Source organism: Arachis ipaensis, chromosome B1, assembly GCF_059453495.1.
Source record: "Arachis ipaensis isolate K30076 ecotype BB chromosome B1, ASM5945349v1, whole genome shotgun sequence".
NCBI classification, from domain to species: domain Eukaryota; kingdom Viridiplantae; phylum Streptophyta; class Magnoliopsida; order Fabales; family Fabaceae; genus Arachis; species Arachis ipaensis.
Genome location: NC_142436.1, coordinates 29012172 through 29024042, shown reverse-complemented (window position 1 = coordinate 29024042; position 11871 = coordinate 29012172). Strand labels below are relative to the sequence as shown.

At 33.9% G+C, this 11871-nt stretch overlaps 1 protein-coding gene across 1 annotated transcript; it reads left to right on the top strand.

Moving 5' to 3' along the window:
- The first annotated feature begins 5566 nt into the window (after nucleotides 1-5566).
- LOC107604771 (short-chain dehydrogenase TIC 32, chloroplastic-like) lies at nucleotides 5567-6558 on the top strand. Its single transcript, XM_021119670.2, has 4 exons — nucleotides 5567-5635; nucleotides 6115-6199; nucleotides 6291-6331; nucleotides 6427-6558. The coding sequence occupies exons 1-4, from the start codon at nucleotides 5567-5569 to the stop codon at nucleotides 6556-6558; spliced, it is 327 nt and encodes a 108-aa protein (XP_020975329.1).
- The last annotated feature ends 5313 nt before the right edge of the window (nucleotides 6559-11871 follow it).

The window sequence follows — 11871 nt, the reverse complement described above, 5'->3', positions numbered from 1 at the left end:
CATGGGGGTTGATTAAAAGGAGACACTTGAGTTGGAATGCTCAAGTGATTAGTTAAATTGGAAGTTGTTGGCTAATTCTGTATTTACTAACGCTAGACCTTCCCAAGGGAGAGGACTAGGATTTGCGAATAAGAGTTAGCTCAATCACTTGACTTTCCTTTATTTAGTAAGGGTTAACTAAGTGAAAATAACAACCTCTTTACACTACACTTGAGAGAATTCCAACAAGGATAGAACTTCCGATTAATTATTCCCTCAGTCAAGGCCCTTTATTTAGAATATTATAAATCTCTTTTAATTTTCATTGCTTAAATTTACAATTATTTATTTGCTCATTGTCCAAACTCAAAATTACCCAGAAAACTCCTGATTAATAAATTAGCACCTCTTTGTCAACTCGTTGGGAGACGACCTGGGACTCATACTCCCAGTATTTTTATTCTAAAATTTTGTGACAACCTTTCTAAATTGATGGAGCGGATTTCAGCTGGTTGAGAGCTATACTCGCAACGCTGTTCCTATATTATAATTTCTTAAATTGGCCGACTTCCACCCTCCCGTCATATATTCTTCCTTAAACCCTTGCTAACCTAAGCATCGAAGTCTCTTGCAGGTACCACCTCCACCTTCTCACGAAAAACTCGGACGTCGACACCTCCGATACCAGAACAAGTCGGACGCTGTCTCATATGGAGTCTGAACCTCACATTCAGGTTCAAATCATCGTTTCAGGTAACAACAATAACAATAATAACAACAATAACAACAACAATAATAATAATAATAATAATAATAGGGTCATTTAAGGAAATATATCGAATTAAAAAATATAAGTAAATAATTATGTTAAAAGATCAATAATTAAGTTTAACTGTTTGATTAATCTAATGCATATAATATATTGTCTTTTTTAAAAAAAAAAATAATTGTTGGAATATATATGCTCCTCACAAACTAGTGTGGGAGAAACAAATCAGCTCCCTAGTTATTGTAATTTAACCATATAATCGAAGTTAATAATATAATCGCTAACACTAGTTATAGTAAAAGCTTAGCAATTCAAGCTCGAATTATATATATATATATAACTAGGCTATAGAAACATAATATAAGATCTAGTGCTATAAAACTTGAAACTAAAATAAACTTTTTGATATATTTATCACATGTATTATAAGGATATTACTTAAACTACTATGGTTTTAAATTTTTATGTCGTATTAGTGAGTGCTTTATATATTTTTCAGTGACTCATTGATATTTCGACATTCACAAAACAAAGTGATGAATTTATTACATCAAACATTCAATAAGATATAATATAAATTCCATTATGGGAGATAATAATCTAAAATTATCATATTTAATTTAATAATTAATTTAAATTAGTTAAGTGATCAACTCATTTATCTTTTTAAATAAGTATTAGAATTTAAATTTTATTTTGTGTATACAATAATTTATTTATCAGTAAAAATTAAAAAATACAAAATGTAATATTCTCTCATTTCTCAAACATTTTTTATATAAACTTGGTATCACCCTCAAAAACTCAAAGTCATTCAAAAACTTACCATTACTAAAGTAGTACTATAGCGGAAGAAATACTTTTCATCCATATGGATCACCACGCGTACGCCATGGATCCATGCCATGCCAACATACCCCCATGCATGCCACCATCTCCAAGAAGTCACGTTTATACCACCTTCTCTGACATCTCTTTATACATTCTTGTAGTTTTATCTCATCATTAGCTGAAATACAATAAGATGGAGTCCGAAATTCAGCAATGGCAGAATAAGTAAATATTCCAATCATCAACACTACTAATGCCTTCTTCACACCATTTCTAATAACCATATTAATTTTTTTTTTCTCTCTTGCAGTTCCAGGTTTATGATAGCTCAACATATATATAGGATCAAAATGCGGCTTAATATTATTATATTCAAAATGACTCTACAGCTAGAATGTTTCGATCTTAGTTTGTGTCCTTTTTTTATACCAAGAGTTGTTAATAATCAATATAAATAAAGCAAAGAGATATTTTAAAACTTGATTTATCATTTCTGTTTAGTTAATTAGATTGCCTCTTGAATTTGACAAAAAAATAATTATTAAGAAAAAAAGCTTCCTTATATGATAATGGTATTTATCTACTTGATTTTGTACAAGAATGTGTGGGTGAAATGCCTCTTCAATTTGACCAAAAAAACTTAGAAAAAATCTATTATATAATAATGGCATTTATCTATTTGGTTTTGTACAAGAAGTTTGTGTGTGAAGTGCCTTTTCAATTTGACAAGAATAACTTTTTATTAAAAAAAACTTACGCATATAATAATGGTATAGCGATCGATTTTAGTGACCGAAAAAATTGGTTGTTTATAGTGACTGATATAAAATTTTTAGAACTAAAAAAATGTTGATCGCTAAATCAGTCGCTCAATTATATTCAGCAACCCATTTTAGCGACTAAAATTTGGTCGCTAATAGCAACCGAATTAACGACCGATAAGTTTTAAATACAACTAAAATAAAATCGGTCGCTATCTTTTAATTTAGCGACCGAATTAGCAACGAAAACCAAAGTAACGTTAAGATAGTGAAAGAGTGAACAACTATTTGATTGCTAAATCGGTCGCTAAGATACTAGTCGCTAAATCGGTTGCTAATTGTTAAGATAGTGACTGATTTTAGCGACCAACAGAATCGGTCACTAATAGCAACCAAATTAGCGGCCAATAAATTTTATAAAACCAGAATAAATTTGGTCACTAAAATCGGTCGCTATTTTTTAATTTAGCGACCGAATTAGCAACCAAAACAAAGGAAGAAATATCCTTGGGACTCTTAGTCACAAAATTGGTCGCTATTTTTTAATTTAGCGAACGATTTTGCAACCTATAGATAAGTAAATAAAATAAAATATTATTGGTTGCTAATTCGGTCGCTAAAGTTGTGGTCCGATTTTATAAACTAATCGGTCGCAAAAGCAGTCACTAATTAAAAAAAATATATTATCTGAATTACCCATAATAACCCTAACTCACCCACACCATTCTCATCTTCTCCAATCAGATACCATTGACATCTCCGACGCCATTGTCGTCTTCTTCGCTGTCGTCTTCTGTATCTCGCCGCTGTCTCCTGAGGTCCCGTCGGCGTCGTCTTCTGCAGTCTCAGCGTCGTCTCTTGAGGTCTCGTTACCATCATCTTCTGCAGTCTCGGTGTCGTTGCCTTCGTCGTTGAGATCTTGGCGCCATCTTCGTCGTCTTCAAGCAGGTAACCTCCTAATTGCCGATTCTGATCCATTCTGTTAGGTTTAGTTTTTTCCCCTCTGGTTAGGGGTTTTAGCGATAAGCTTCGTTGAATTTGCCAGATCTCCAAATTTTGTGATGGATTTTGTTCTTGTTATGACAAGTGAATTCATGAAGCTTGTGAGAGCCTTGAAGTGGTTCTTGTTGCCGCTCACATTCTCGTTTACCTCTTCCCTTCTTCTCTTACCTACCTCTCTCTCGTTCCCGCCAGATCAAGTTGTAAAACTCATTTCAGATTGAAAGGAAACCTAATCTTAGATTAGTAAGGTTTCACAACTTAAGCATTTTTGAATCCTGTGCTTGTGCCTGTTCTTGCTTAAGTCTGAAGCCATTGCTTTGCAGCATTCAGTAAATTTTTTTCATAACTAAGCTTACTTCTAGTTTTCATACAAGGGCTATATATAGCCTGCATCAGATTTATTTATTTTAAATTTTTTAACTTTAGGAAGGTATTTTGTTGTTGCATTCATTTTGCAGGACGATTTGGTTCGCCTGAAATCTCATTACAGCTGGTTATGTCGAACAATCTGTATATGGAATATGCTCTTACTGTTTTTTAGGCTTAAGTTTATGTGCTATAGAACATTGTTTTCAAATTCTGTCTATTTTAATATAGTACTTAGCTTTTCAAATTCTGTTTCTCAACTTGTGATTGCTTGGAAATATCTATAAAATTTCACCTTTCCATAATAAAACAAAGTAGTAATATTGATCTTTCAAAGAAAAGTTTAGAGTTTTGGGTTGTCAGAGTTAAAAAAATAATTTAATTGTATATCAATGCTGTTTTTTTTTAAATTAAGTTTCTAATTTTCCATCCCTTATTCCAAGTCATAAAGGATTATGAGCTCTTCCATCCAAAGATGGATTTGATGATGTTACAAACACCAGCCAATAGATCTTGATTTGATGAGATTACATTGCAAATGAGATTTTCCTCTTATGTGGTTATGTGATCGAGTTTACTTGGTTAGTGTAGTGAGTGGATTTAGTATAACGATTGATGTTGGACATAAGGATTCACTAGATAACCAATTGAAAAAGTATCAACTAGTAATTTCAGGATTTGCATGTTTCTTCTATCCACGTATATATACAGTTTGCATAGAGCTCACGAAACTAGAACTGCAAATGCAGAAATTCTAATGAGGCTAGTTTCACAGGTCTTTCACTTGAAAATATAATGTTAAGAGGCTAATTTCATTTCATGTCAGGTCTCCCTAAACACATTCAGGAGAGTGAAAGATCGGAACTCTTTCGAAATTTTCATTAACCAACTTCTAAATTACTCCTCTTCATGACTAGCTTCCATCAAGATTTTGCAGTATATTAAACTAGTTGAATATAGTACTTAGCTTTGAGCTAAAAATTCTGTTTATTTTAATATGTTATCTTGCTCAAATTCTTTACTACATATATGTTTGTACCATATATTAATAAATAATTAGGTCGTTGTTTTCAAATATACTTTGCTTTATACTCGTTAACTCGCATTTTTAGATTTAAATGTTTATAACTTTATATGGTATAAAAGCATGTAATCAACTATAATTTAGTGTCTAAACAATGTTTGCAATTCAAAATATCATATCTAATTCTCTACTATAAATATAAATATAGAGAAATAAACATTGGAAATTATATATGCCTTCTTTTTTCATCATTTTCTTCTGCTATTAAGCATAATTTTTTTTCAACAAGTTTATTAGATCATGTGTATCATTATTGAATAGATGTGTCGGAGAAAATAATCAAAATGAATACCTACCTATGCTCTTATTATGAGAGTTTATTATTATCTTTCTATCTGCAAGTGAGATTTTGTATTTTCCGGATGGACTGGCATGAATAAATGTGTATGCTGTGAAATTTAATTTGTACCTAAAATTATTAAACCTAATTGATGACTAAAATTAATTTTGGTCGCTATTAATAATTAATTAATATGTACTGTGAATGCTGTCTGTCTGTGACAGAAAGTTAGTAGTAGCAGTAATAACAATAAACTCATTGTAGAATATAGAGACTGAGATCAAAAGGAGGGTGTTTGAAAAGTTAGTATCCGAGGCAATGAAAGAGAAAGAAGAAGTGGTTTTACCTCCTTTTTTTTCTCCCTTTTTCATTTTTTTCATCCCCAAACCAAAATAACTTTTATATTATTTTACAGAGATGGAGTATTTGGTTTTAACATGCAAGTAAGAGGGCCACCTCAATAGAAAAATACCTTTGAAACACAAATCAAAGACATGAAGAAACAGGAAGAACAGTGTAATAGAAAATCTAAGAAGGGTTACATTGTAATTTGGACTCAAGAGGTAAAAACTTATTCTCCCTATTGCATTTTTTTCTTATTGTTTAATAATAGTTCTTTGTATACTTATGAATCTATTTGTATTTGAATATTGTCTTATGCTTGGTTAAGTGAGTTTCAAGAAGATGATATACTGAGAGTGCAGATTGGTATCCATGGAACTGAAAAGTATTAATTCTTCCTCTCTTGGGTTTAACTAGAGAATTTTCAAAAAAGGTAGAAAAATTTATTTCCTTTGCTGAGAAACTTTCATGTTAGCTAAGATTTTCCATGTGTGAAAATGTTGTGTGCTGAATTTGTTGTTAATTTGCAGCCGAATGATACAATTTTGGCTATTTATTAGAAAAGTGATTATGAATATTTTGTCATAGTGGATTCATTTATCACCATTAAAACTTAATTGGATGGAAAGTTAGTTGCTTTTTTACTCTCTTATGCCATCACTCCATAATGTTAATTCTTAGCTTCCTAAATCATGATTAGGAAGACGGGACTGATATTACTGCGAATTCTCTTCATCCGGAAACCATTGCCACCAACCTTTTCCGTCATATGGATGTGGCATATGGTAACTACTACCACATTCTACTATTTTATGAACTCATAAAGTATGCTTTTGGTTCATTTTCCATCCAATTTTTTTGTTCATGCAAGTATAGTTAATGCAATTGGGAGACTTATGCTTAAAAATGTCCAACAGGTATAACACATAACATCATATATATATGGTTATTTAGCATACAAGATAGTTGAAACATTCATTATGTTGAATATGAGATTTTGCCTGCTATGTAGGGAGCAACAACAACATGCTATGTAGCGTTGCACCCACAAGTGAAGGGAGTTAGTGGCAAATACTTATCTGATAGCAATCTGTCCAAAATAACCTCCCATGGAACTGATGCTAATTTGGTTAAGAAACTCTAGGATTTCAGTATGAATTTGATCAAGTAGATTGCCATGCTCACAAGGACATCATACCTACATCCTAAGCAAATCAAAGGCATCAACATTATGAACAAAGTTATATTATAGTATTATACTTGTATTCTGATCGTACATTTCACAAACATGAGTTTCAAGCTTCGAACATGATGGGCATACCAATTTAGTGCTATTTTGTTTGGATAAATTAATTTTTGTATTTCCAATGTTTGGTTGATATATTATTTTTATTGGAGTGACAGATCGAGTTTCCCTTACATTTCAAGATGGTTCTACTCCTAATTAGAAAATTACTTTATTATGTTATTATGCACATAAACAAATCTGAAAATTAAGTTTTAACGGTGGTAAATGTAAAATTAGTAAAAATCTATAATTAAAATCAAGAACAACGACCGATTTAGATTTTTAGTTCAGGAATTAGCGACAAATTTAGTGACCAATTTTAGATTTTCAAATCAGGCAATGGCGACCGATTTAGCGATCGATTTCATGGCAACCAATTTAGCGACAGAAAATTTGGTCACCATTTAGAGACCGATTTACTCAGCGACCGATTTAGCGACGAAAAATTAGGTCACCAGTTAGCGACCGGTTATGTTAGTAACCGATTTAGAGACCGATACTCTTTGGTGATGGCTTGGTGGCCTTGCTAAAAAATCGGTCGCTAATGGTTAGTGATCGAAGTTGGTCACTATTTTTTTATTAGCAACCAAGGTTTTAGCGACCACCAGAATCGGTCGCTAAATCGGTCACTATTCTGATAATTTCTTGTTGTGTTAGTTAATAGTTAGATATTTAGCTATAAGGTCAGGTGAATTATTATGCTTAGACTTGGCATCATAAACCTTTTAAAAATAGTCTCTGTGTTGTTGAAAAGGTGTTATTTTATATTTGTTAAATTAAAAGAGACAACCTGAAAATTCACTTAGCCCCAATTTAATTGCTTTTGGGTTGAACTCTAACATTTCCATTGCACTATCCCTAACCTTCGAAAGGGGTACTCTCCCAAATCACAAATTTGGAATCTATCTCAGAGAAATGGGTGAAGCAGGGATGAATTATTATAGTTTGTCTTGAAGCTAAGGAACCCAACAATGGAAGCATCTAAACCTTATTTTGATGAAGAATGTACGAGCAAATCATATGATAGAGCATGCTTATGTCGCCTGGTAATAGTCCCATTGAAATCAAAAACTCCTTTCAACTCTTAGTCTCTCACGGATCGTTTCTTCGACAATATCCTATATGAAAGGTATGGTGTGAATTTAATTTTGGTACTTATTGTGAATGCAAAATTTTTTCTTACTTTATGATGTTATTACACTTGATTTTGGTGGAACAAACAAATATGGTGCAAATATTTTCAATGAATAGATGAGATACAATTATTTTTCCTATGCTACTTGGATTGAAATCATCGGAAGTAACCAAGGGATGAGGGGATGAGATCCAGCTATTATTGCTAACTTCGATGTGGTGGGTTTTCACTAAGTTATTTGTGTTTTGGATCCAATTCATCTTAGTGATTTGAAGGTCTTCTTTTGTTAGTCGATTTTTTACGTATTTGGTATAAACATCATATGCAAATTAAATTCAGTTGTTTTATGAACATATTTGAAGACACATTTTGTATAAATTATCGTACACAAATTATTAGTGTGCATGTGCGTGTGGATAAAGCCATACTCGAACAAAAGAATGGGTTACAAATAAGAGGATTCAACACATTGAGGTTAAAAAAAAAATATAAGAAAACTTTTATAACTTAGTAGAAATAGATATACAGCATTCCCTAATTGACACTAAAGTAAAAAAACAAAAAAAGAAACATCGCAGTCGCCTCACTCTCCTACTCTACCATGCCATCTTCCTCGCCTTCAGCCTCCGTACCACAGCACGTCAGTGTCGCCACCACTTCCTTTAGTGCTGTCATGGAAGAGCCTTCGCACCGTCTTTCATCCGCCGTGAGCATGCCGTTCACCATAGCAACGTTGTTAGCCGAGAGATGGCACACACAAGTCAGGCAGAGCCATACACCTCCTCCGCTGTGGCGCGCGGCCTCCTCTTCTGTCGCGACTTGGGACATTGCGTCACCTCGTCCATCTCTTCTATCGCGCCGCGTCTCATCCTTCTCCACCATCATGCTACGTCATCACGTTTCCTCTTCCTCCGTCAAGCCGTGCCTCCTCCATAACCTCCGTTGCCTCGTCGAACCGCATCTTCTCCATGTTGCCACTCCAAAGGTTAGTGGATGTTTCTTTTCCAATTCAGTGGATGTTTCTTCTCTGTTTCAGGATTCAAAAACTAAGTAGAAATCTTTATATGAGATGTTTTTCTCTTTCCTTGAATTGCTAGATGTTTCTTTTAAAGCATGATAGATGTTTGTGTATACATTTAAAATAGTTTTTAGATGTTTGTTTTTGTGTTAGTGGATATTTCTTAAATGGATGCATTTTAAAGGCATATCATATCAGATGTTTTTTTATTTATTGGATTTTCTTTTTAAGCATGTAAATGTTTCTTTATCAATAAATGGAGGTTTCTTTTGTGAGTTAGTGGATGTTTCTATTTTGGTATGAGTGGATCTTTCGTTAGAGTTTGGATGTTTCTTTAATTATACTTCTAGATGTTTCTTTTGTTTGTATTTTGGATATCTCTTTCAGTTATACTATAGGTCTTTGGTTTTCATTTTTCGATTTCTTTCTTAAATAGAATGTAGGATGTTCTCTTATGGATTATCAGATGTTTACATATTATAACCCCACTATGTGTTGTGCTGTTGTAACACCTAACAATATGGGCAAAAAAGTACTGCATCATAAGGGAGTTCAAAGTCGATTCAACCGAACAAAATCAACCAATTGAGTCGAAAAACCGAAAACTGAAAAAATAAAAAATGATATTTTTCTATTTTTCTGTGGTTTGATTTACCTTTTGGTTCTGCTAGTGAAAATCCTAACCGAACCGAACTTAATATAAATGAACAAACCCCCTAGTAGATTACCTAGCCGCCACTCAAAACGCTAAGTCCTTATTCCCTAACTCTCTCCACTCTCCATTCTCCACACTAGAGTACTCAACCACTCCATACTCCACAATGCTAAAATCTCCTCCTCCCACCTTCCACAAAGTCAAAATATTTTCAGCCCCTGATTCGCCGGATAGCACCCTCGCAGCGGCCCTTCCTTGTTGTGCTTCCCTCTTCTCGGTGTAGTCCTTTCTTTCTCTCCATCTCTTCCTCATCGCGCTTCCCTCTCCTCGGTGCGGCCCTTTTTCTCCCTTCGTTCGTCGTCGTCCTGCACGCACAGTAGCCGTCGTCTCCTCCACGCACAAGTAGGCGCCGTTGTCATCCACGCGTTGTCCTCAAGAATGGAGCCTCCGAGTTAGTTATTCAATTTCTGTTTTTATGATTCTGTTAGTGATTTTATTTTGTTGTGCTTCTGCATATATTTTTTATAATTCTGTGTTTATATTTTTTATTTTTAATTTTGCTTTATGTTTCTGTTAGTGATTTTATTTTTTAGTTCTTCTTCCTTTGTTTTTCTATTATTTTATTTTGTTGTGCTTCTGCTTCTGTTGTTCTATGATTTTGATTTTACAATAGTATTTTTAAGGGATAAGTATTGTTTTGGTCCCTAACGTTGAAGGTCAGAATCGAAACCGTCCCTGATATAATTTTTGATTTAAAATCGTCCTTAATGTTACATTTTATTTTAAAATCTTCCTTTTTAATAAATTTTTTTCTAAATGACAAAAATACCCTTTTTTCACCATTTAATTCTTCTTGTTCTTCTTCTTCTGGTTCTTCTTCCAGAAGAACAAATTCTTCTTTCATTAACAAATTAAAAATACAGATTCAACAAAAAAAAAAAACACACAACTCAAAATCAGAAATTCAAGAAATCCAAAAACAAATTCTTCTTCTTCTAGAAGAACAAATTCTTCTTCCATTAACAAATTAAAAATACAGATTCAACAAAAAAACACACAACTCAAAATCAGAAATTCAGGAAATCCAAAAATAAATAAATAATGAATCTAAAAACAAAAAAAAAGTAACAGCAATTCAGAAATCAAAACAAGAACAAAACCAACAATAAAAATTAGGGATTATGATGAACAAATCCATTATTCCAATCCAGATTCAACAAATCAATATCAGATTCAATAAATCAAATTCAGATTCAATAAATCAACATACAACAATGATAAAATCAGTAAATAACAAATTAAAATTAAATTAGAAGTAGAAGCAGAAGCACTCAAGTAGAAGCAGAGGCAAAAAGTAGAAGACGAAGCAGAAGATGCAGAAGCAAACGATGCAGAAGCAGAAGCACAGAAGCAGAAAGTAGAAGAAGCAAAAACAGCGGTGAGGCGGCGAGGCGGTGAGGAACAGCGGCTGGGTAGATCGGCGGTGGCAGGAGCATGCATGAACGGTGGCGACTCACTCCATGGCTGGGTAGATCGGCAGCTCAAGCTCCCCTTCCCGGCGACGCACACCACGGCAACGGCAGATGCAGAGGCCGAAGTAGGGCCACCGGTGGGCTGGGTAGATCGGCGGTGGCCTCCTTACCTCCCTCCTTCCCGTTTCCTTTCCCCCCCCACCCCAGCACCCCCTCCCCCAACAAACAAAAACGCGTTCCCACTTTTCATCTGTTTTTCGGCTTGTCTTTACTTTTTACATTAAGTAGCCTTCTTTCTGCCAATTTGTTTGATTTTCATATTTCTATCCTATTGATAATTATATGTATTTCACCTACCAATGTACCCATATTTCTGAGCTGACAAACCTGCATGTTATAGGCGACGACTTCCCCGATTTTGATGACAAGAATGCAGCTCATGGGGTAGTGAAAAACCAATTCAATAAAAGAACACCGACCAAAATTCGCAAGTTCATCTATGAATGCTCAATGGAAAGCGAAGTGATGAGCGGATATTTTATACGCTTTTGGCATCATTTTCATCTAGTTTTTGTTATGTTTTATTTAAGTTTTATTATGTTTTCCTAGGTTTTAGTGCAAAATTCATATTTTTGGATTCTACTTTGAGTTTTTGTGTTTTATGGTGATTTCAGGTATTTTCTAGCTGAAATTGAGAGTTTTGGCAAAGTCTGATTCAGAGACAGAGAAAGGACTGCAGATGCTGTCAGGATATGACCTCCGTGCACTCGAAGGAGCATTTCTACAGCTATAGAAGTCCAAATGGCACGCTCTCAACGGATATGGAAAGCTAACATCCAGGGCTTTCCAGAAATAGATAATAATTTATACTTTGCTTTGGAAATGAATG

Coding starts and splice junctions, on each gene's coding strand:
- LOC107604771 (XM_021119670.2), top strand. CDS start 5,567: ATGAAGAAACAGGAAGAACAGTGTAATAGAAAATCTAAGAAGGGTTAC. Junction 5,636..6,114: donor TTGTAATTTGGACTCAAGAG/GTAAAAACTTAT, acceptor AATCATGATTAG/GAAGACGGGACTGATATTAC. Junction 6,332..6,426: donor TGCTTAAAAATGTCCAACAG/GTATAACACATA, acceptor CCTGCTATGTAG/GGAGCAACAACAACATGCTA.